This window comes from Ctenopharyngodon idella, chromosome 4 (genome assembly GCF_019924925.1).
Source record: "Ctenopharyngodon idella isolate HZGC_01 chromosome 4, HZGC01, whole genome shotgun sequence".
NCBI classification, from domain to species: domain Eukaryota; kingdom Metazoa; phylum Chordata; class Actinopteri; order Cypriniformes; family Xenocyprididae; genus Ctenopharyngodon; species Ctenopharyngodon idella.
The window spans coordinates 2,927,269-2,953,408 of record NC_067223.1 but is presented as its reverse complement, the minus strand read 5'-3'; the positions used below and the strand labels follow the sequence as shown (position 1 = coordinate 2,953,408).

Sequence of the window (26,140 nt, the reverse complement as noted above, 5' to 3'; positions counted from 1 at the left end):
GGACTTTTTCAGGAAGTACCAAAAGAAAAGCAACTATTAATTATCCCTACAATATGTTTCCTGTAGCACATTGTGTGTTTTCGTCTGAACACACTACTGTGGAAGCGCCTGATGATGCAGTTTAATAGTTTACTAGAACTGAGGGAATTTTCTCAGAGACACTGAACTCTTTTACTTTCTGTTCAACAGTCCCTTGACGCTATGCTGTGTCTTCCCAGCAGTCTCTGCTGATAATTTCACAGTCGCACATATTAAAGTGCAAGTTCACGGTTTTGAATATTTTTTCTATTTCTGCCACTCGTACACTTTCCATCCCAACGTCAGCAGAGAGACAAAAAGTCCAATAACAAGCAGCTTCGCCTTTTCTCCTCTTCCAATTACTGATAAAGACGAATAGCAAATGGAGAGCAGAAAACTGCTGGAGTGTTTCAGGACAATGTCTGTAGCTCACTGATCTGTGTCATAATAATTCCACCCAGCCTGTCGCTCCGGTCCTGAACACTCTCTCCCGGGAACCGAGAAGAAAAAAAATGTTTGTGTCCCTCCGTTGTGCTTCGGTGCAGCTCTGATTTGTAGTGAGCACCTGAATTTGACCACTTCTCACTGTTATTGCCTCTCACCTCTAAAGACTTCTCTCCATTTCAGGAGCTGTGATTTGTGGAAGAGCAGAATGGGCCGCAGACATCATTAGGGAGAGCTGATACTAGCAGGACGCTCCAGCTGGAGCCGTAATAGTGCTTATAGCGGCTGAAATTGTGATTGATTGTGTTATCAGGTTAAGAACGGGAATGCTGTGGGTTTGATCCACTGTGAGGAGAGAGACCGGGAATGTGTTAGTGTGAGGAACACTCACAGGTGTTGAGTCTGGGAATGATGCAGGCGCTAAATAAAAAAGCGTTACGAAACGGACAGGACACTATGTTACATGAGTAACACATACCTCAGTGACTGAGATAAGACAAATCCTTTCAGAAAACAAAAGGTTTTCCTCAGTTTCCTGCTCTTCTTAAGTTTTAGAAAAGATCTCAATAATGTCTCAAACTGTGCTCATATTTGCCCATAAATAGTGCCAGTCTGCAATCAAAAGTCAAAGATCTCAATATGAACTCAAACATTTCTCGTTTAATAAGACTAAGGATCAGAGCTGCTGTCCACATTCTTTTAGTAGCTCTATACTCTTCTTTTACATCAACATTGTTTCATTTGTGTTTATTTTTAGGTCTCCCAGTGGGTTTTTTGAGGCTAGTCTAAATAAAACAGATCTAGTACTCCATTAGGACTCTTGAGCTATGAACGAGCAACTCTGAGCCATAAAATTGTATAATTCTATTGCTATAGTGTAGCAGTTTGACTCCAAACAGTTTTCAGAAATCTAACCTTGAGTGTTTTATTGGTTGTCAAACCAATAACGAAATAATTTACAGTAACAGCTGTCTTGTTAAGGGGGAGTAAATGTTCAGATGCAGTTCTGATAGTTTGCGATAACAGAAGGAAAGCGCTGAATCTTTAGTGAATGATGAGCACAGAGCTTCATGGAGAGGTGGAGTGAACTGTGTGATAATGAGATGAGCTGAGAGCATCTGTTTGACCCTCTCTGGAGGCTTTTGTCCTCAGGCACCACTGCAGCCCCACGAAGGGCTGCTCTCTTCTGCCCTGCTGCCTGTGTTAAGAGCTCAGATGTGAGAGCAGACCGCAGGGCGTCAGGGGTGCTGTGGACCGAGAACGAGTCTCTCCACTTTACCATGAACACACACACAGAGACCCAAATGCTTCCCTCTCTCCTCATATTCAACCTCATATGCTCCTGAGCTTAATGAAAGTCAGTGGTAAATGAGGGACGACATTCTGCTGTTCACTGATTCAGGACATTTTAAAAGATAATTTTTGTTGGTTTCTGTTTAGTTTGAGTGTGCCTCTGAAGGCTAAGAAACTGACAATCAGGAGTCATGACCCCGTATTGACTTCTCTATGCTGCATTGGGAGTTAAAATTCAGTGCTGTTTGAACCAGATGCAGGAAGTAAGAACAAATAAGACTGAGATTGCAAGGAATATGTGCGGAATATGGAGTCCAGGTGAATGTAGAAAGCACAAACTGTGCTGAAATCAACACAACAAACCCACATAAACCTTAACATGACTTCATCAGGAAGTCACAGTGTGTCTTTAATATGAGAAAAAGCCACAAGAGCACATATTTCATTTGTCTGAAATAAAAACAGTAATTTTAGGTCTGTTGCAATTTATTCAACAGCATGATTCAGTCAAACAGCTTCATACTGAACTGAAATTTGTGGCCCAATTAGCCAACAAAACCACACCAATTACGGCAAACTGCAAACTGAGTCTCCACGTGCAGAAACATCTAAAGAAAATCAATGCAAATTGGGCAGATAATTCTGAAAATGAATATCCAGGTGAGAGACTTTGAGATCTGGAAACATTTCAGATCAAGCCTTCATGATTTACCTCAGTAGAAACCACTGGAACATCTCAACATGAAAGTCCTTTTGATCAGCAGCTGATGAAACTCTCTGAACCTGTTCTAAATGCAGACCAGATTCACACCAGCATCACTGACGAATAAAGCACAATTCTGTGTCCTAACATGGCTTGATAGTAATAGGGCTGTACAAAATATATAGAAATTATTGACATATCGTAAATGTACAAATCATGATATGTATAATGCAATGGCTTGCGATAACTTAGTAATATAAATACATTGAAAAGTTACGCAAAGTTTTAGGTTGACACAGAATAGCCAAGACAAGTGACTTTGTGTGTGTGTGTGTGTGTGTGTGTGTGTGTGTGTTCTGATGATGTATCTGAAGCTGTTGTGACACTCTCATAGTCAGTAAGCAAGCCACATGAGGAAAGACAATAATGCTACGTTCACACTGTCAGTCCAAATTTGAATATTTACGTATCCAATTGGAATCTGATCTAAAATTATTGACTGTCCAAATGTTTATTGCAACTGTTCAAATCCGATTTGTGTGTCCATGCCTCTCTTTTGTTTTCTGGAATATATGCATTGGTTTCTATGGCAATGATGTTGCATTGGTAGGCATACACCAAAAACAACAACTGCAACATGGAGGGGTTTGCAATAAAGATGCTGTCTTATTTATAACATGACAATGTACAGCTGCCGCGCTGGACTACTGCTTTTTCTGAGACACTGGCAGAAATGAAGGAGACTGGTATTCATTGCTTTATTACGTGCTGTCATTTCTGCTGGTCTCAAAACATGTCACCGTTATATTGTAATTTTTTGCTTGTCCGGCACTTTGCAACAACACAACCTTGTTTCTGCAGCGACTATCAGCATGTTTCCTATATTTTCCTATAACCTATATACGTCTGACGTTCATGTTTTCTATGGCGTGAGAAAGTCACAAAAAACACGCAAAATCTGATCAGAGGTGCATTTCCCAAAACCATAGTTATTCAACTATGGTCGCAAGTTCCATTGAACTCTATTGGTAACAACGGAACTGGCAGCCATAGTTGGCTTTGGGAAACACACCCCAGAGCAGTTAGTCTGAAACGGATTTCCAGAAATGCAATTTGAATAGGATTGCAAACAACATATGAATGTAGCTTGAAACAGATTTGTAAAAAACGCATTTCATGTGATTTTTTTTTTTTCCCACTTTTTTCCCACTTGCTAAATCTGATCGGATTTCAATCGGATATGCACAAAAATCAGTCTGAACGTAGCCTTAAGGCTTGTGCACACTGGGACGATTATCACACACAATTATCACCGACGTTTAACGCCTCGTGACTAAACAAAGGGCGCCAATGTGAGTGTGCTCACGATACGTAAAATGCCAGGCGTATAAGCGTCATTTAAAAAAAACAAAAACGCCTCAGGTTCATTCTTTTGGTTTGACGGAGCGCATTAAAAAACATTTTATATCTGTATTTTTATTGCTTTATTTACATTCAAGAAATATTATTTAGAATGTCTAATTCATAAATATGTTTATTTGCACTACCATTCACTTGCACCAAGCACAAGCACCATATACTGTCAGGGAGTGAATTAGCACGTTCACGCATCGCCAGTGAAAATCACTTGGGTATGGACACAAAGACGCGTCGAAAAACATCTTGGTAATAAGCACGCGTGATAATCGTCCTGGTGTGTATGAGGCTTAAGCAGGCAAGCAGTAAACTCAGTTTCTGGTGTTTTTGTTTAACTGGATGTTCTTGATATTAAGTTTTCAGACTGATATAACAATATATTAACAAACTTAGGAAAGAGACCAAGCAACTGACAAAGAAACCAAGCAACTGACAAAATGTCCAGCTGAGAACATGAAGAAAATATAACAAGTGTTAATTATAGTCAGAAAAACTAAACAGAAATGAATTCTAAATGATGTTTTAATAACAAAGTTCGGGAGGAACACGTTTAAATTGCCTATCCAACCAGTACGAGAGGACGCCTATATATATACATAGCCAACTCACCTACGTTCCTTGACATTTTTTCTGCATCCCTTCACCACCCCGTCTCCTCATACTCGCCTGGTTACTATCCTATAACCACAGATACGGAGCCCTCCCCTCGGACAGCACACCAAATACGCAAACTTTTATTCTATTCTATTAGTGTGAACTCGTGAAATCGAGCACAGACTTGAAAACCACAATTGAAAGCTGGATATTGAAAAACGCAGGCACAGAAAGTTCTGGAAAATCAAAGGAAAGATCTGTGGGAATTGCACTACAAGACAAGACTGAAGCATCAAAATGTCAAATAGCAAGTGAAACACTTTATACACTCAGTTATCTCAGTTTAGGGCACTTTCATGTACATCTCTTTCCTAATTGGTTTAATCCACTGATGAATGTTCTGTCAATACTGTAATCCTGTAACACTGCTGAAGGTGAAACTAGATGTATATGATGATAGAGTGTGTGAAAGTGAACAGCTGCTCTGTCAGTCGTCCCTACAGACCTTCATCACATCACATCAGTTCAACATGCTAAAAAGACTCTACAAGAGCCCAGCACTGCAGTCAGGCCAGTTAAACTCTTATCAGAGTTATAAAACAGAAGAAACAAGACAGAGCTTATAGCATTAACAGCCTAAAGCTAATGCTAATGCTTGATTGAATGTTTCCTATTGCTGTTTCTGGACCAGAGATGGGCACTCGAGTTAGTGACTCGGACTCGAGTCGCATAGACTTCAGACTTGACTCGACTGGACACAAGGCTCATGAATATTTTAAAAACGACTCAAGTCTTTTACCCTTAACTACTGGTTTTAAAAAAGAATTTGTGTTGTGTTTGAATGGTTTTATGATATCTGCGTCACATATATTTCCTTAAGTGTCGTGGTAGATCGGACTCTTGTCATAGAATTTGATTACCTATGTCCGTGTATTGCGCGTAAACTCCGAAATGTCCTAAGAGTCCCATGAAACAGGACGGGAGCTACTGTGCCATATGTTCTTTCGTTTGGGTTTATTATCATGTCAGATCGGCTAGATGCACAGAATGTGGGAAACAATTAAAGACACCGGAACAACATCATCAAATTTTATGAGACATAGCATCCACAAAGGTTAGTCACATTAACTCACACAGCTAGCTATTGTAGCTGCATGGCTCATTTGGATTGCCAGTCTGTTAAAATATGAACAAAAAAAATCTAGACTTTAAACCTAGCACTACGTTTTATCAATCTTTTCGTATTATATGCAGCTTTTCTCTTTTTTAATGTGTCCATACAAGATAGAAAGAGATGTCAATCCATTTATTACTTAAAGCTAATATTTTAACGTATCGCAATCAGTATGTGTAGTTTTCAACTGACATTCCGAGATTTGATATTTTCTGACTGTCGTCAATAACAACGAAGCTGTATAGCAAACTGCTTTATAACAAACCATGACTCACTGGCGCCATCTTGCGTCCACTTACCGACTGTATTGAAAATGATTACTCGGGTTTGCCAGGACGACTGTTTTGTACATTGTAATGGATTATAAAGTAACAAGCAGGATGTACATTATCCCTTACATCATAGGACCTTAATTTCAAATAAAACAGATGATAGAAAGTTCATATTATTTTCTCTATATAATACAACTAGGATAAAAAAAATAGGATTTGATTATGAGAATTTTTTTTTTTTTTTTTTTTAATGACTCGAGACTCGACTCGGACTTGTGACAAAAGACTCCAGACTTGACTCAGACTCCAGTGATAAAGACTTCAGACTTGACTCGGACTCCAGATAAAAGACTCGTGAACATCTCCGCTCTGGACTATTGAGAACTTTTTAGCTGCATGGTTTAAAAGGAGAGATGCTATTCTGTCAGGCATGACTATTGGTATAAAGCAGGGGTGCCCACACTTTTTTGTGTGATGATCTACCTTTAAATGACCAACTCAATAAGATCTACCAACTTTTTTTTTTTTTTTTTTAAACACAGTTTCATTTAAAAAAACAAAACAAAAAAAAAAAACATTACAAATGCTGCAGGACTATCTCTACATGTGTCAGTTATGTTCAGTTTGTTAGTTTTCATGGTCTTTTAGTTTGTATTCGTTAGTCACACGTGTTCCTTTGTTTGAGTTTCCCACCACTGTTCAGTTTCCATGGACACTAATCCTCATCATAGCTGTTCGTCTTTTAGTTTGTCTTTCACCATATACACCATATATACACTATCACTTAGTGTTTGTCCAGTCTTGTTTAAGTTAGCATCTGTGTAAGTTGTGTTTGTTCTAAGCCTTCTGTGGATTACCTTTTGGATTTTTATTAAACTTTGTGTTTTGAATCATCATCTTCTGCTTCTTCATCATCTGCCTGCACATTGCTAACAATATGGAATTCATCTTTTTAATTTAAATATAATAATAATGTTCAACGTTGATATCATTAAATTTTTACACTAAACTCAAAACACCTACAGAACAATAGATTGCAATAGCCAGGGCATTTTAACTTATAATGATGAGTTACACTGAATGGGATCAGACAGTTTTACATAATCTGGGCAGTAGCTGCTGGTAGCTATCAAACAGGCCTCCAAATTGTCATTATACATGGTGGACCGGTGTTTTGATTTAATAATCTTCATGTGAGAAGAGGCTGATTCACATTAGTAAGTTGGGCCAAACAGTGCAGTCAATAAGGTGGCACATTTTCTGGTATTTGGATACATGTCTTCTGCAAGAAGGTTTCAAAACTGTCCATAAGATGCCCTCGCCTTCACCTGAATATCAATCTGCAGTACTAAAATCTCCTTCCCCAATGCTGATAGGTTCATCTGAAACAGCTTTCCCATGTCTGAGGCCAGGGAATCAACCTTATGCTCATCTCCAAATGGGAAGCACATGAATTAGCGATTGGCTCAAGTAAAGCAAAGTCAAACTTAACCTGCTCAATAGCGTTCACTGTCAAGTTGTGCAAGCTCATTTCCTTGCTTATGCAGTTCAAATGCAAAGTTTTGGAAGTTCCCTAATTCGTGGCGCTGCAGTTTAGGTGTGCGTAACTGTAGTTTTCTTTGAAAGAGCTTATCATGTTGACCACCATCTTCCCTTTACCTTGCAGCTCTAAGAGCGTTTTCACACTGGAAGTTTAGTCTGGATGCACATACAGTAAACCAAAGTGTCATTTACTCAGCTGCACATAGTAGCACCAAATTAATAAAAACACAATATATTGACCCACTTTCTGTTTTCTATCATGCGCCGTGCTTGTTTGTGATGACGTAAGATGAATGCAAATGCACCAGGGTTCGATAGAATCAAGTTGATTGTGAAACCAGACCAACAATGTGGGGGGCACCGAGAACAATCGCGTTCGGAATCATACCGCAGCAAACGTACCCAGTGTGAATGGCCCTAAATTTAGCTCATGTTAGTCAGGTCAGTCAAAATGCCAAATCTAAAAGCCATTGCTCATCCTCCAGTTGTTTGTATTCTGTATTTTTTGTAGATAGGAGAAACTCCTTTATCTCAGGCAGCAGCTTGCAAAATCTTTCAAGGAATTTGTCCCTGCTTAGCCATCTAACATCTGCATACAGAGCTTGTTGGTGTATATACAACGATAATTAAGAAAATCTGGAAAAGCATCCTCCTCCTTGCACTTGGAAATGAATCTGTTTGAACGTTCGACCATCACAGGTGCACCGTCAGTGGTGATTGACACCAATTTAGACATTGCTAGCTGTGTTTTGCCGACAGTCCTTAAGTGAACAAAAAATGTCCTCACCCCAAGTGAGTTCTTTCTTAAAGGAACACTCCACTTTTTTTGAAAATAGGCTAATTTTCCAGACCCGGAGATCGGCTGAATGGATTCGAAAATGGTAAAACTCAACTGTTTAACTCTAGGGGAGTTGGAAAATGAACCTATTTTCAAAAAAAGTGGAGTGTTCCTTTAAGCAAAAGTGTTGGCAGTATGTTAGCATGTTTAATGATGGTGTAACTCACCCAGAATGATGCCTCCATGGCCGCATTTGCTTTTAGGCCTGAGCGAGTAAAAAGTGACGGTTGACCAGTTAATTGAGATTTCAAGGTTTTTTTCACTTTTGATCTTCTAAGCTAAGCTTCTTTGCAGGGAAATCATTGTCATAGTGTCCGAAAATGTCTCTCCACATTTCCTTTTTTTGGAATAGCTATATTTGTTTGGCAGATCAGAAAAATGCATTTAGAAAAAAGTCTTTTCACATTTTCACAGGGTTGGAATTTATTTTAGATTTATAGTTTGGTCATTTGTGTAAGCTACCTAATGCTGCTTGCTTCGCAATTTTGCGCTCCATTCTCTGAAGACTTTAGAAGATGCAAAGTAGGCTACCTAGTTGTCATAGTAACTGAATAAATAACTATATCGCCTGGCCAAAATTTACTTGTCAAGTGCAAGTCATACAAAAACTAAAAGGAGAAGGAAGGACATTTTTATATTTATTTTTTATTAAAATTTAACAGCAGCATATTTAAATTGTGTGCACTCTACCAGCATCGCCTTTGCGATTGACTGGTAGACTGCAATCAATCTACTCAGCACCCATGGTAAAAAATTTCTATTCCTAAACAAAAGTCAGATGGTGAAGCCAGATGTTTCTAATAATGCACATGTTTTTAAGATTTAATAAGGATATTTTGGCTATATCATGCAGTGAATCGAAAAGATTATAGCTACCATGAAGTGCAGTTAGCATTAGCATGAACGTGTCTGTACTGCAGCAACTGGTTTAGATGAAGTAAATCAGGATAAAGAGTAAACAGAGTAAACAGGTTCATGTATTTCTGTTTCTCACAGTGTATTTTTTAGTGTGTTGATGGTGAATAAGCCCTCAACCCCTCACACACAGAACTAGCATAAAAAAAGAAGTAGCACTGCTAATGTTCATGGACAACTGCTTCAAACACAGACGCATTGATGGTCATTAAGTGTAGTAATCTAATGACAAAACTTTATTAAGTCTTTTCAGTGGTTTGGGATTCAGTGTTTCTTCCTCTCAGAGCCCTGCCTTCCTCTGAGACAAATACAGTGTAATTATGGAATTATTAATGGAGTCATAATTACATGAGGCGACATGTACAATAACTACAGTATGGAAATGTCTTCGCCTGAGGGGAGAGCTGCGCTCTAGATTCAAGGTGATATTTGTTAACAAGGCTTTGTGTGAACAGATTATGTGAAATATGGCAGTAATTTCTGCACTTCAACTGTTAAGAAACAAAAGCCTCATTTTTATTGATCTGAACAAACTTGGTGTATTGAATTGGAGCATTTATCTCTTCCTGAACTGTTTGTACATAAATGATGCGTCAAACCATGTCTTGTTGAGGAGATTGTGCTATTACTTTTCTAAACTATCAGAGAGAGAAAAAATATGCCCCTGTGATATTATTGAGGATAGATAGATAGATAGATAGATAGATAGATAGATAGATAGATATCAGACGCTCTTGTTTCTATGTCTCCCGCCATTCACTGTGCCCTGGTCTACACCCCCCATTTTTTCCATTCATCTTCCCCTCACAGATTCCTCCAGCATATTTTAATAGCAAAAGTGAGACAGTGAATGACAGGGAGAGATGGAATTTCATCATCACAAATGATTTACGTTATGTTACAGCACTCTGCCAAAAAGAACCTGTTCAAGCCAATGCAGCAACACAGCTTTATATATCAACTACAGGTCATATACCTGCTTATGATGACTTACTTTCTTTCATTGCTGTACCTGTAACTCTCCACTTTCCAAAAAAATAAAAAATGTGGAGATACCAGGGTCCAATGATGGTATCAGGTGGTAATATTGTGGTACAATAGTAATAGTGCTGATACAGTATCCAAACAGCACATGGACTTTTCCTGCAGGTTACATGGTTATGCCAGTAGGTGGCAGTAAGTGTCTGTTTTATGTGTGAATTTCATTTATCCAACCGATTTCTTTCCTAAACACTCATTCATTCAGGAATGAATCACGTATGAATGAGTCCAAAGACTTTATATATAGAAAGACTGTGTACTCGTATTATTATGAAGGGGAGAAAGTGCAATGCGCAATATGGCGAAATAAGTCCCGCCTTCTAAATAAGAGCCAATCACCAATTGGTTAAGTCATTGCGTTACTGCAGCGGCCGTTAGAAGCTCCGGTTTCTATAGAAACAGTGATGCACATTTAGGACTGCGCATTAGCATTAGCTTGATCCAACCTAAAAAATGTCGTTTTTTGTCATGATTCAAGCTTTTAGAAACAAAATTTATGAGACAGTTGTTGTCAGATTTCTTTGGTGATTTCAAGTATGAAATTTAATCTAAAGCGTGGCAAACAGCTATTATAAAAATAATGATAGTACAAGGCACTCGAATCGTGTTGAAAAAATTATAAAAAGCCTTTATTGCATCATGGCTATGAAGATTTAAAAACAGGTGACAAGAGCACACCTACGCGTTGCGGCTGTGGCAAGCAGCTTTGGAGAATTTGATGTTTCCCTATTCAAAGAGATGGGAGCTGCACTTGCATGCCCGAGAGGCATTTCAAAGATGGCCGCCAAGTGAAATGACTTGTCTTAAAGGGACTTTGCTGGGTCCCAATTCGCGTACTTATGCACTATTCTATGACGTTTTTAAGTACAAATAGTGCGAGTAGTGCGTTCACACAAAAAAAAATTCCAAAAAGAAAAAGTGCACTTTAAATACCCGAATGATGCACTAAATTATGCACTAAACTAATGGAAAAAATGAAGTATGGAATGTTGGACACTTCATGCAGGGGGTGGGGGAACAGACTCCGATGTTTAATGACAAAATAAACTATAAAATTCATACACTACATGGATGAGTACATAGTGCATAAGTACATAGTGTATATAAGTGCATAGTGTATAGTGCGTCATTTGGGACGCAAATACTGTGTGTGTAAATAGCAGACACGACATTCTGCTGCTTTGTTTGTAAATATTTTCGTTAATGTAGCAAAAACAGACAACGTACCAGATATTAATGTGTCTACTCTACAATGTAAGTTTCTCAATATTAACTTAATGTTTACTAAACTTGTATAAAAGCAGTCTCTCTTGCTTTCGTGCTGTTTTTCCGAATATCGTTATTCGGTAAACAAACACGCTTGTTATTGTGACATTTATTATATTTTCCATTATATGTGTTACAAAAGGCTAATATACTTATCTCAAGTTATAGTAGGCTTAACATATGTGTCCATATTTACCTCAAAATCCCTTTGTTTCCTTTACAAAAAGTATTGTTAAGGTGCCCTACTTTGATAAGGATTGTTATATTTACTTACTGGTTCTGGGCATTGCGGTGTCTAGATGGGGGTATTGACCAGGCTTTATCTTTAAGTTCTGACGGAAGGTGGTTGAGTTGAAGTACATCTCTGATTACCATGGTAGTTTTGTCTCTCTCTTCAAGACCATCACTCGTGTAATTGCCGTATGAGTCTGTATAAAAGCCCAATTAAAAGAGCATCAAGTCTCTCTCCCATAAAGAACATTAAAAATGCCCGATTAAACCTGCACTGTGTGCTTCTGATTTACTTTCTGAAGTCATTTAATAGAGCAGCTCTTTCAGTCTCTCACCTTTGCGTAGCTGTTTTCATTGTTCTTTGCCTCTTGAATGAGCTTGCGCTCCATTATCTTTATAAAAACGTGAAATATTAATTGTGTGTGAACGTACAGTCCAAATGGGGACTCGTCATTATCAGTAAAGTGTTTGAAAGCTGTTCACTTTTAACGCGGCTTTTTTCCCGCCGCAGCCCTGCAGCTCTATCTGTCGTCATGACGATTGTAGCTTCCCTCCAAAACTCTGCAGCTGCTTTCATTCAGCCGAATTCATAAAACATGCAAATAAGGCAAACACGCACACCAGCCCGGCGGATAATCATGTTACAGCTTTCAACAGTTCCTCTTCCTCTGTGGCTGATTATAAGACGTGGATTTAACAGCGCCAGAGGTTTTAACCGCTTCTCTTCTCGTTCTTGAGATGGGCTGATGGAGGTGGAGGAGGCGTTTAAAACAGCTGATTAACCGTCTGCTGTCTCACTGATACACTGACTGGAGTAAAGCTATTTTAAATATGTTTGGGATGAATATGATTATAGAGCTGCATATCTTGTAGCTATGCTGTCTACTTTGGGTTTAAAATTCAATGATATGTGATTCTAGCAATTAGATGATAAAAACGTATGATTAATTTAAAGGCTAATCCAGTTAAATTAGTACAGAAGAATTACTGAATGCACCTTTAAACACATTAGTTTAGTCAGTAATGGATGCTGAAAATTCAGCGTTGCATCACAGGATTATGTATTTTTGATCAAATAAATGTAGCCTTGGTGAGCATAAGAGACTTCTTTCAAAAACTTTACAAAATTTTAATTATTCCAAACTTTTGACCGGTAGTGTATAAGCTTATAAGGGCATTGTAAATTGTTTCACAGTCCTGTTTTCCTGTCGTTGAGCTTGGATCTTTCTCATTCTGTGCAGATCTACTGGCAGTGCCAAAGCATCCGTATGCAGCCATGGAGAACTGGGGCCTGAGTGTGTTTGTGGAGCAGAAGATCTTGTTGGATCCTGACGTCTCCTCCTTCTCCTATCAGATGGAGCTCACCATGGTGGTGGTGCACGAGATCTGCCATCAGGTAAAACACATTTATGGGAGTAATGGGAACATATGATCTGCTGTGTGGTTTCACTGCAGTCACTGTCAAACATGCTGGTTTAAAGAAGTCACGACTTCATGTATATGGGCCGTTCTGAATTGGTGCAAACTGCTGTCCCACAACCAAAAAACACATTTTAAAAGTATTTAAATTTTAGCTGTTTACTAAGATCCTTTTATTATCTATTGAATCCCACAATAATATTTAAAATATTGGGAGGTGGCTATCCCAAACCCTAACCCCTCAATTTCAACTTGGGAAAATGATATTGAAATATTTTTTGCAATTTTATTCCATTGTTGTTTTTAAAAAATATATTTTTGATTTTTTTTTTTTTAAGTGAAGTTAAAAAAAATATATATTTTATTTTTAAATCATGAAACTTTATGTAAAAAATGTGTCCCGCATTTTCATGTCACTACCGAAACAGTGTACAGTATGTTTTAGTCCGTTGGCTGAGACTGATTTTAACCATCTCTACATTTTTGATCAGGAAGTATTCCTGTGTCCCTCATAGCCTCTCTTTCATAGTAGATAGGCACCATCATTTTGAGTTAAATGTGTTAAAGAGTCTGAAAATCTGTGTGTAACTTTAAGGAATGTCACTACCAAACACCTTTTTTTTCTGCAATTAAGCAGACTTTTTTGGGTGTTATTCCATAAAATTTAGTTTTTTGTGTGTGTACAACTGTTCAGAACTGCGCTAGCTATCCATGTGCTGATTAGCATCTTTCAGCTAGGCTCAAAAGTATCTAAAATTGTCACTACCGAAACAGTCATGAACGAAACATGCACACTTAATCATTTATTTGGGGGAAATAAACAACATTTTAGTACAGTTATGCAAATCATTAGTATTTTAATATGTTTTAGTAGTGTTTATGTGAGTTAAAATTCTGTGATGTGATGTGGTGGCTACCAAAAAGCCACTGTCCCTACCGAAAATGTGCAGTCATGACCGTAACATGAGATATTTTGTCGAAAATATAGTATATTGAATTATCAACTAAGATGTTATTTTAGTGTTTGTTCAATGTATATGCCTTTAACAAAGAAAGATTGGATTCAAAACACACAACAGATCTCATAAATTGCACTTTTGCACTATTGTTAAAATTGTAATTGTTATTGATTTACCTGTGAAAACTTTTTTTTTTTTTAAATTCAAAAAATATATTTACAAGGTAGATGTAAACAAAATCTTAATAGGTCAATGTAACCCTTCTTATTAAATTATTTATTATTGTGTTTCGGTAGTGACACATTTGGGGAGAGGAAAAATATTACAAAACTTTCTGAATACAATATGAGAATTAATTGCGCAATTACTAGAAATGTGTAACTTGGATATTATACAATTTGCATACATACAAACTTTGTGGAAAAAGACCCATTTTTTCCAAGACACTTCCAACTCAGACTTTGAATCAATTCTGTATAATGGCCCATATATACTGAAAATATACGGAATATATACTGAAGATATAGTCCAGTCAAATCAGCAGATCAGTCAGGGTCACTTTTCTGACATCTTGCGTTGTTTATTTCATGACTGTCAAAGTGCTGCACCTCCATTTGAGATGCACAACTTCAATCAGGACTGAAAATTACCCATTCTGTTTGAGGCATTTCATCCACGCCCGTTCCAGCAGTGATTCAGATCATCAGATCAGAACATGATACATTTCCTGTTTAACCATCACACACATTAAAAGCTCTTCTTGACTCAGCATGTCCCGTCAAGGCTGTTTAGTGTCCTCTGAGAAACATAAAGCATCTGTCACTCTTAGAAGAAAAAGGTTCAGTGGGGTTTTATATAGAACCCTAGGGTTCTTGACTCAGTTTTAAAGAATACTTTATGCCAAAATGGAGAAATGTCTTAAATGATTGCAGAAAATTTTCACATTTAACACTTTTTATTTTTTTTCCCCTTACTAATAAAGTATGTTTATGGGCTGTTTAAATTGATTAAATTTAATCAATATAAAGTGAATTCAAACAAAAATATAGCTGCAAGCAGTAATTATCAGGGTTCAAGCATTTTAAGGCCTTTAAGCAAGAAGATTTTACATTATTTAGTAAGCATGTAACCACTTAAATTATAAAAGTAAAAGACCATTTACAGCCAATTTACCAATGAAAATATGTTTTTTTTAAAGCTTTTTAAGAGTTCTTGAGGTTGAGCCAAAAACCTATTACTAGTTCGCCAAAGTTGGTTCTTGAAATACTCTATTATTTAACAAACGATTATATGGACAGCGGCGGTCCTACAGGCAAAGTTGCTCAGAGTGAGTAGTTCTACCATGTGGTACGAATGTCGTGGGCATACGCGGAAAATCACGCGATACACAATGTGTCACGTCACAGAAGGGAACAGACAGGTGAGTATCACAAACAGTCTTTATTTATAAACAGGCACGGATCTGGACAGAGGAGAGGAATGGTGAGTAATAGACAGAATGCACGTTGAATGGTGACTTAGCGGACTATAATCTAAATGTCTCTTTGTAGGTAAATAGTAGCTGGATCAGAAGGATGGCGGATGACAGATGACTGAAGATGGATGAAGGATCGCTGAAGACAGGTCATGTGTGTAACAGGTAAGTGGTCTTGAGGTTCGTAGGAACGTATAGACGTAGTGATACACATCGACGAGACCAGACCCGGGAGTGCAGGAAAAGCGGGTCTTTATAGAGAGTGCAGGTAATGATGTACAGGTGCAGAGAATCCATGTAATGAGATGAGCTGACTGGGTGCAGTTGTGGATCAGGAGGGATGCTGGGAAATGTAGTGCAGGGAAGGTGACCGAGCTGGTGACTGAACTGGTGGCTGACAGTACTCCTCCCTTCCGGGAGGCTCGCCCTCACGCCGTAGATGGTTCAGCCAGGGAGGAAGGGAGGGACGGCATCCTGGAGTGATCCGGGTGATGATGGCAGGTCGTCTCCAGGACGGTACAGGGAGCTTGGACGGATCCGGCAGTTCGGGAGGCCATGGCGGCTCAGGCAGTTCGGGAGGCCATGGCGGTGCGGCCTCCGTGGCCTTGGTCCTGTCCCCAAGTTCGGCCCCCATGGCCGGGTATGGATAGCCCCCCCCCAAAAAAAGAAATTCTTAGGAGATTCTCTGGGTCTTTGGGCTGGAGAGGACTCTTGAGCGGGCTCGTGGAGCCATATCTGGACTCTGGAGCCATATCTGGACTCTGGTCAGGGGCTGGAGCCATATCTGGACTCGGGTCAGGGGCTGGAGCCATATCTGGACTCGGGTCAGGGGCTGGAGCCATATCTGGACTCGGGTCAGGGGCTGGAGCCATATCTGGACTCGGGTCAGGGGCTGGAGCCATATCTGGACTCGGGACAGGGGCTGGAGCCATATCTGGACTCGGGACAGGGGCTGGAGCCATATCTGGACTCGGGACGAGGAAGGGAGGAAGAGATTCATAGATGTGGTGGCGGCCATCTTGACTGAGGGCTCAGGTGTGGCGGCAGCCATCATGACCGAGGGCTCAGGCGTGGCGGCGGCCATCTTAGGACGGGACTCTGGAGATGGGGACTGGAGAACAGGGAACTTCATTAAAGCAGTTCGAACAGAAATTAGGAAAGGGTCCCTTACTTGGGTTATGAGGTCTATGCTGGGTTTGACCGCTTCTCTGACTCGAGGGAAGACTGGAGGTACAGGCGTGGTGACTATGGTGGCTAGAGTGGATGAGGGTGACTGTGGCTGAGTGGCGGTGGTGTCTTCATCACCCTCACCGACTGTGAGGGAAGAACCACTCAACCACAGCACTTAATATACTGTGCCAGGGAGCATGTTGTAGCTGCTGCTGGAACCTGCTGGTAAAGATGGTCATCCAGCCCACACCAAAAGATGGTCTTTAAGGTGTCCTCGTTCTAGGCAACCAGGTGAGAAAGTTCAAGGAACTCCTCAACATAGTCCTCGGTTGATCGGCCATCTTGGAACAGGGTGAGCAGACTGGCTGGTGATGTGGCAGATGGATCAGTCGGTCGATTCCCGCCAGAATCCGTGGAGCTCTGCATTGGGTCTGGTCTTCTGTCACGTCACAGAAGGGAACAGACAGGTGAGTATCACAAGCACAGTCTTTATTTATAAACAGAGGCACGGATCTGGACAGAGGAGAGGAATGGTGAGTAATAGACAGAATGCACGTTGAATGGTGACTTAGCTGACAGTAATCGAAATGTCTCTTTGTAGGTAAATAGTAGCTGGATCAGAAGGATGGTGGATGACAGGTGACTGAAGACAGAGGACGGATGAAGGATCACTGAAGACAGGTCAGGTAAGTAACAGGTAAGTGGTCTTGAGGTTTGTAGGGACATATAGACGTAGTGATACACATCGACGAGACCAGACCCGGGAGTGTAGGAGAAGTGGGTCTCTATAGAGAGTGCAGATAATGATGTGCAGGTGCAGGGAATCCATGTAATGAGATGATGACTGGAAGGTGACTGAGCTGGTGACTGAACTGGTGGCTGACACAATGCTTTACGCACGTGAAAAATGCAAAGGCACCCCCGTGGCCGATTTCTTTAGAATTTCTCACAGGCCTCTAGGGCCATAATTTCGATTGGCCTCTGTTAACCTTGTCTGATAGCTGCTCAAATTTCAGTGGCTGACGGTGAACATGTTTTTCGAGATGCATCAGTGTCCTCATAGACAATAGTGGCCCCTCGGACGAAGACGCTGCACAGCAATTTTCAAGTTGCTCGGACTAACGGTGGAGTAGTTATAGCCGTTTTCCTGTTATAGTGCCACCAAAGTGGCCAGTCACCACGTCCTTTTTTCACGGGACCACAGAATGAGCTCTTACATAGGTGTGCTGAGTTTGGTGAAAATATCTCATTCTGTTCACAAGAATGCCGTTTTAGTAAAAGTGGCTCCACCCACCTCAAACGTTTTGGCGGCCCTTAGGGACCATGAATCGGAATTTCAACTTTTTTTGATAACTATCGACAATCAGACTCCGGAGAATCTCGCTGCACTGGTTTGGTTCCGATCGGGTCAAAAACCTAGGACTGGTTTGCAAAAGTAGGTTTTTCAAAAAATCCACCCAGAAATATCGAAATTTTGAAACGATGTAAGACACTTGAGCCTAGGCCTAACGGTTCAGGAGTTATGAGCCATTTCATACTTTTGACTGCTGTAGTACCCCCGTCAGGCCGATCGGGGCGAGCCTTGGTGATGTTGTAGGCGGAATGAGTACTACTAGCCCTCAAAGTTTCAAGTCTCTACGACTTACGGTTTAGTCTGCCTGATCACTTTTAGGGGAGAATGCTGATCCTTGGAAAATCAAGGTGCTTGAACCCCTAATGAAGGAATTAAAACTAAATCCCATGATGGGAGCCCCTTTAAGGTATATGCCTTTTCTTTTAAGGGGCTGTTTACATGACTCCATTTTCAACTAAAAACAGAAAACTTTTTATGCGTTTTGGCCGTTTACACGACATAGTTTTGGTGGCTTGAAAGGTGGAAGGTGGATAGGCATGTGCGTTTGGTGCGAGTGCTCTGTATAAGAATGCGTATGTGCAGGCACGTTATCTTTCTTTACAAAGTAACATCACCAACTACTTGTCTGGATGCATATTGCAGCATTTTTAGTCATTTTTGCGGATAGTTTTGATAACGTTGTGATCTGTACAAAGAAATTACTTTTTCATTTTTAGTACATCGTTGTTGTGTAAACACACCCTAAGTGTGAAGATTCATAATTATATCATTATGAATTATCTAAGTGCAGAAGACAGAGAAAGAAAGGCAGAAAGAGAAAAACTCCAGGAGTCAGAGAGTAACAGAGAGTGTGAAGATGGTCAGTTGTTGAGTTAAAGGGCAGAACAGCAGCAGATGTAATTGGACATCTTGAGAATTTGATGCAGCTCATATGAAAAGAGCTTCACACATCGCCTCCATTGGGATTGTGAAAGTAAAGATTTCTTTCCTTCATCCCTCTTTCTTTCTCTCTGTGTTTTGCTTTTTCTCCAGAGTGTTTCCCTCATACACAAATCTTTCTTGTGTTAAATAACCTATTTTTCGTGTCTTTGCATCATTGCAGACTATTAGATGCAGATCAAACAAGCAGTCTGGGTTAAAAAGTGATTTTTTTTTTTTTCTTTTGGCATTGAAATAATGTTCAATAAAGGACTTTAAGCCCACAAATGCATCATCGGCATGAATTGTAAAGGAAATTATTTATTGCATATGCTCATTTTTCACCAGCCTTTGTTTGCAGCTCTTGTGTTCCGAGAACCTTGGATTTTAGTGCCTTTTGTTATGGAGGATTATTGATGAGCATGTTGGAGATGTTCTGCGCTCTCCAGTATTGTTCTGGATTCATCTAGTCTTCCTCATTTGCTGCTGAATCACAGCTTTGCATTGTGTTCTAGCTCAAAGCTCAATGAGTGGAATGAAACAGCATGTCTGCAGTTCTTTCCTCTTTTCTTTTTGTTTGTTTTCTTGTTTTTGTTTTATTTTTAGGGAGAAGGAAATAAAAGACAACAATCCCCTCATCTCTCATTTCTGCACAGATAGTGCAGCTCTGTCTGAACTCAGTCTGAACCTTATACAGTAAAACACTCTCACAGGGAGCATGAAATCATGATATTATTTCAGAAACAGCAATAATGCACATATTTGATAGTTTTAGAGCTGAAATTCATGGGAACAACCTAGATCAGGCTGTTCTTCACATATGTTTTATGATTCAAATAATTGAAAAGAAGCAGCAGTGTAGGCTGGAACTATAATATCGACCAGTGATGATGTTTACAGGCAGAAAACTGAAATATGTCCAATACTATCCTGCAGTAAATTAACATCCTCACTGAATTCACATTTATATATGCGTACAACACACTGTAAAGCTAAAACCTTGTGTAGGACTTGAACTTAACAACATACAGCTTTGTACTGCACCCTACTGATTTTAAAAGCTGTGAAACAACAGAAAAGAGTCTCTATATCTTTGAATTCAAACTCTATGGACCCAATCATTCACCTGGTGCAATGCAGCACCATGTTTTTTGCATGTTTTTTGCTAGTTTCAGCCAGACGAAGTTATCATTTTTACATCCTGTGCCACATTGTTTAAATAGCAAATGCATTTGCGCCTATTTGTGCACCCATGGGCGTGCTGGTCTGAAAACGAGGTGTGTTCAGCGCATTGTTGGTGTGTTGCTATTTTGAGGCAACTGAAATAGACTGTGCCATTGACCAACTGAAACCTGGTCGAAAGTCAACGGCGCAATATTTGTTTTGTTATTTAAAGAGCTTGTTAGTAATATGCGCCTATATGCGGGTGCACAACGCGCATACACTCTGCTTATTACACACACAGGGACGCGCAGCAGCACACAAACATGCCAAATATTTAAAATAAAAGGATTACAAGGTAAAAGATTATTATTGTGTGCATAAATATAAAAATGCTTTGGTGGAATCCGGCTTTTCCCGTAGATTATCTGTTTCCTCACTAGAGAAGCTTTCAGTTTTTTCGCTTGTAAATTCCGCCATGTAAATAGCAAATCTGCCATGGTGCGAGCACAACTGGCATTTAAAGGGAATGGGAGATGAGACTCTGATTGGTTTATTGCACGTTACACCCAAAACACACCCATTACTCATTAAGAGAATAGGGACAACCCTTTTAAACCATGCACCGGGTGCGCCAACCATTTTGTGTCCTTAAACTAGCAAAAGTGGATTCAGACACGCCTTAACTTCTCACACTACTCACAAAAGTATGCAAATTGGGACACACCACTTCAGATTTCATATTACACATTTTATGTGTTCTGACAAATCTTGTACTCTCACACATTGCAAATGAATTCATGCTAACCAAATAGACCTCATGAGAAAAAGTGATTTTATGAAGTGGCAATTTCTTATAAATTTGTACAGTGTGATTCATATGGAAATGTACGATTTTTAGAAGAAAAAAAGAAATGTAAGCATGAAGGTCTATCCCTAAACCTAACCATATAGGGCATAAACACATGTACAAGAAGGTATGAATAAGATTATATGAATTCATACAAACTAACCACCAATTTGCCTAATTGATAAGCGTCACACGTTTTTGAATTCACCGCAGGCTGTTTCACCCTTTTGTGTCGCAGCTCTCTGGAGCTTCTGCTCATCTTTATGTTTTTAATTAAGACTTCCATTTTTCTATTTAAACTGTTTTTCTGTTTCAGTCTTATGTCCATCATTTTTTATATAGAGTTAAATAGCACACCGCTAATTATTTTCCACTGTAAATGACCTCAGATCATATGAGTGGGCGGAGCTTATGCTCATCTGACATAATGATTGGCTCCTTTATTTTGAAAGCATTAGATCAGTCCTCATCCAGCACATATTCTGTCATACATTAAAAAGTCTGTCTGCGTACTAATAACTCGAGCTGGTGGCAAAGTACCGGCATCTGATAAATCACATTTGTATCTCGCTGCTCACGCTGACTGCCTGCAGAGAATTGATTAGTGGACGACAGGTGCTGTATAGATTTGTCCTGTGGACTCTCCTGGACTCATTTTAATGTCATATACTGTAGCAGCGGATTGTTAGTAGATTTGCCGCCGTCAGCGATGGGGTTTATATGTCATAAAAGCTCAATCACTGTTCATTTCTTATCTAATTTCAGCCTCTCAGAATTAAATGATGCTGCCGCGGTCATTCATACAGAGTTATTCAGCCAATAACATAAACCTAATAGAGGCCGATGCAGCTGATGTTGAGTTTCTTATTTTCCTACTGATTGGAGAGGTGACATTCTGCCCTTTGGATATGAATTTGTTTAGAGAGTGAGGCTTTGGTTCTCTTACGTCACATACATCTTGTCACAATTGCTTTAAAAAACATAGTTAGACATTAAATATGAGTTCCACATTAAATATGAGGATAAATGGCTGAGTCTGTCAGTGGAAGTGAGTCTTGTCTAAATGACTCATGTCTGTTGGCTGGTGTTTTATTCTCTGCTCATTTATAAAAGATAGCATCCATAAACACATGTGAAATTGGGGATTTCACACTCTCACTCTGAATTTGGACAAATAAATGAATTTTGTCAGTCAAAACAGAGGGTTTCAAATTCTCGTATTGTAATTTAGAGCAATTTCTAGTTCTAGTTCAGGTTTACTGAGATTCAAAGTTGAACAGGATAAACGGTCATATTTGTTTTATTAGTGCAGACAGGTACTGTAATGTGATGATTGGCTCTGTACCTGTCTACTTTCTACACAGGCAGCTGCTTTAAGGACACATCCTCACTGAAACTGAACATCATAAGTGACTGATTTGAAAGGCTGTACATTAATTCAGTTAAGGTAAAGAGGTATCAAAAAATATCTTCATTCAAATAGTGGGTGAAATATTTAGTTTTATAGATACTTTGCAGTATTAAATTAGTTATGTTTATAATCAACATTTCAATATACAAAGTACACTTAAAAGTAATTTTTTCAATTTATCCCCAGTATTGAAATAGCTCACTTAATAGTGCATTGATATTACAACCCCATTTCCAGAAAAGTTTGGACATTTTGTAAAATGCAATAAAATCAAGAATCTGTGATTGCTCATTCTCTTCAACCTTTATTTAACTGACAAATGTACAAAGAAAATATTTCCAATGTTTTCACTGACCAACTTGATTGTATTTTGTAAATATAAACATTTTTTTGATTTTGATGGATGCAATACACTCCAAAAAAGTTGGGACAGAAGCATGTTTACCATTGTGTCACACCTACTTTTCTTTTAGATACACTTTTTAATCATTTGGGATTTGAGGATGCTAACTGCTGCAGTTTTGCAAGTGGAATTTTTACCCAGTCTCACCTGATATAAGACAGCTTCTCAACAGTTCGTGGTCATCGTTGTCTGATTCTCCTTTTCATGATGGGCCATACATTTTCAATAGCAGACAGATCTGGACTGCAAGTAGGCAGTCAAGCACGTCCACTGTATGGTGTAGAGTGTCTAGAAACCACTCTGTTGTAGCACGTGCAGAATAAGGCCTGGCATTATCTTGCTTCCCAGGAAAGATGTCATCTTGATGGCAGTTTATGTCTCTGTACAATTCCAATATACGCCTCCATGATTCCTTCACACATATGCGAGTCACTCATGCTGTTTGCACTGATGCACCTCCATACCATGACAGATGTTTGGTTTTGCACCTGTCACTGATGAAAGTCACTTTCATCTTTGGGACTGAGAACTTGATGCCCGTTTTTTTTCAAAAACAAGCTGAACCGTGGACTCATCTGACCACAGCACACATTTCCACTGTCTTTTAGACCATCTGAGATGAACTCGGGCCCAGAGAACTTAGCAGCATCTCTGTATAGAACAGATGTGTAGCTTTCTCCTTGTGTAACAGAGATTCAAAGTTGCATTTCTTGATGCAGCGTCAGACTGTGTTAAGTGAAAACGGTTTTCCAAAGTACTCCCAAGCCCATGTGTCTATATTTAACACGGTAGCATGATGGTTTCTCATCTGAGGGCTCAAAGGTCATGCACATTCAATGGAGTTCTCCTGCCTTGCCCTACACAGACTGAGTTTTCTGGATTCCCTGAATCTTTTCACAATATTATGGTAGATGGTGAAAGACCTAAATTCTTTGCAATCTTGCATTGAGAAATGTGAATTTTGAATAGTTTGACTATTTTCTCATGAAATTTGGCACAAAGTGGTGAGCCATGACCCATCTTTGCTTGCAAAGACAGAGAAGCTCCTTTTACACCCAATCAAAATACCCTCACCTATTACCATTTCATCTGCTAATTGTAGACTGTTTCAAAAGAGTTAGAGATATTGGATATTCTTCGATATTGGTAACTTGGATATTCTATAATCTTTTCACTTTTATTTTGCCTCTGTCCCAACATTTTTGGAGTGTGTTGCAGCCATCAATATATATATATATATATATATATATATATATATATATATATATTTTTTTTTTTTTTTTTTTTAAGATTTACAAAATACAGTTAAGTTGGTCAGTGAAAACATTGTACTTTTGTCAGTTAAAAAAGGTTCAAGAGAATTAATGTTACATTCAGTTGTTTGAGGTGTCTAGGGGTATGATTCTCACTTAGGGTGCGAGAGGTCCTGGGTTCAGATCCCGGACGAGCCCCCATCATGTTACGTTCAGTACGTACCAAATCACAGATTGTGGATTTTATTGCATTTTACAAAATGTCTCAACCTTTCTGGAAATGGGGTTGTAGTATAATTACTACATAAAGTATACTTGCAAAACAAGTATACAATTTTTTTTGTAAGGGATTTTAGACAATGGTCCTTGAGCAGGAGATGCAGGTTTGATTCTATGGGCCGTATAACATTTGAACTTATACTACAGTACAGCTTCAGGACTTCTTTCTTGTGGTTTTCCAGTTGAGAAGGCAATGACCTTTGCCCTGCAGTCACAAACCTGATCCAGCAGGCAGACCTTGTCTAAACCTCTTTGGTAAATGTCAATGTAGGACATTTAAACTAAATTATTCAGACGTTTACTGTAAGAACAAGACTGCTAGTTTGGTTGAAGGTCTAGCGATTCTCAGCTGCTTTGGAGAGTTTAATAACTTAATGATGCCATTGAAGATTTTCTCCTGCCACAAATATAAAGTATATGCTGCAGTATAGAAGTACAGAGTGAACTGACTCCCCCCAGAGTATCTGTTAAAGTCCCCCTGAAATCAAAATAGTTTTTTAGCTTTTAGTATGAATATGTTAGCCTTAAGGTTATGAATAAGCTGGTGTGTTCCAAAACAATGACAAAATTCGCATTTAGGAGATATAAGCATTCAAAACTTACAGTCTCTCACTTCCGCTGAAATGGATCACGGATTTTCATGACATCACATCGGACTTCAGCTTCTCGTCAAAACTTCGGTCCAATCAAATGCTCTCTAGAATCTGAAGTCCCGCCCCCTCCTACACTATACACGGACACTGAAGCTGAAGCTAAAATTTGTCATTTGCTCACACATTTACTAGTTTCTACATGAATGGCACATAGTGCACTATATAGATAATAGGGAAGGATTCAGACAGTGTAAATATGTTTATTGACGTGAATGAAGTCCGTTTTCGCCTTGCGAGCAGTCTGCTCTTGTCCAGAGACACGAGAGCACAGAGCGGATCATATGCACGAGTCGGCACAGACCACAAAGGGTGTCGGACCCATTTGAATTCTGTACAGAATGCTGTATTTTAAAGCGATATAGAGGACATTAGGTGGAGAAACTGTTAGAGATTAGAAGGAAACTGAGGTTTTCCAGAGTCTAATGGCTCTGGCTGAGCTGTAACATAAACTAAACGCTATTGGCTATTTTAAAAAAGGGTGGGGCTGTTTGATATATCGCTCTGTCATCCTGTTTCAGTTGAAATGACGTCAACACATTGAATAATGCTGCATGTTCCAAGACACTTCAGCGGGCCTTTAATAAAGCAGGTGGGCTGCAGAATCCCTCTGTTTCAGCTTTCATCTCACAGACATTGTTGAAGGTCTCACGTTTGGTACTGTTCATTGACATTCTTGCGTTGTTGAACTGCTTAATCAGGCACAAACACAAAACGCAAGCTGTCAGAACCCCAGACGGATCTCTTACAACGCTTTTTCATGTCACTATCACGGCTCATGTGCTGTCAGAGTGTAATAGCAATATAACAATGTGAGCAATAAAAAAAAAATACTGAAGATTTTAAAGGGATAACATACACAACAATAAAGATTAATCATTTTTACATTTTTATGGGTTACTTTCTTCTGTGGAACATATCCATCTATATGCCTGTCTATCTCAATACATCTGCTACATTTGCTCTGCAGCTTCTAACTTTTTAAACACAATAAATAACGTGAAGTGACTCACTGTCCTGGTTCATTGTCATTAGCATCAAAACATCTGACAAATCAGAAGAGGGCAGAAAAAGTCACTAGACCTTTGGGAA

General features: G+C 39.2%; 1 protein-coding gene across 1 annotated transcript in view; it reads left to right on the top strand.

Annotated features, from left to right (window-relative positions):
• The window catches only part of LOC127511335 (thyrotropin-releasing hormone-degrading ectoenzyme-like), a 148,148-nt gene that overhangs the window by 52,510 nt on the left and 69,498 nt on the right, over nucleotides 1-26,140 (top strand). The window contains exon 4 of the mRNA XM_051892107.1: nucleotides 12,989-13,143. Coding sequence (XP_051748067.1) covers nucleotides 12,989-13,143 — 155 coding nt within the window. The remainder of the gene's footprint in view (nucleotides 1-12,988; nucleotides 13,144-26,140) is intronic.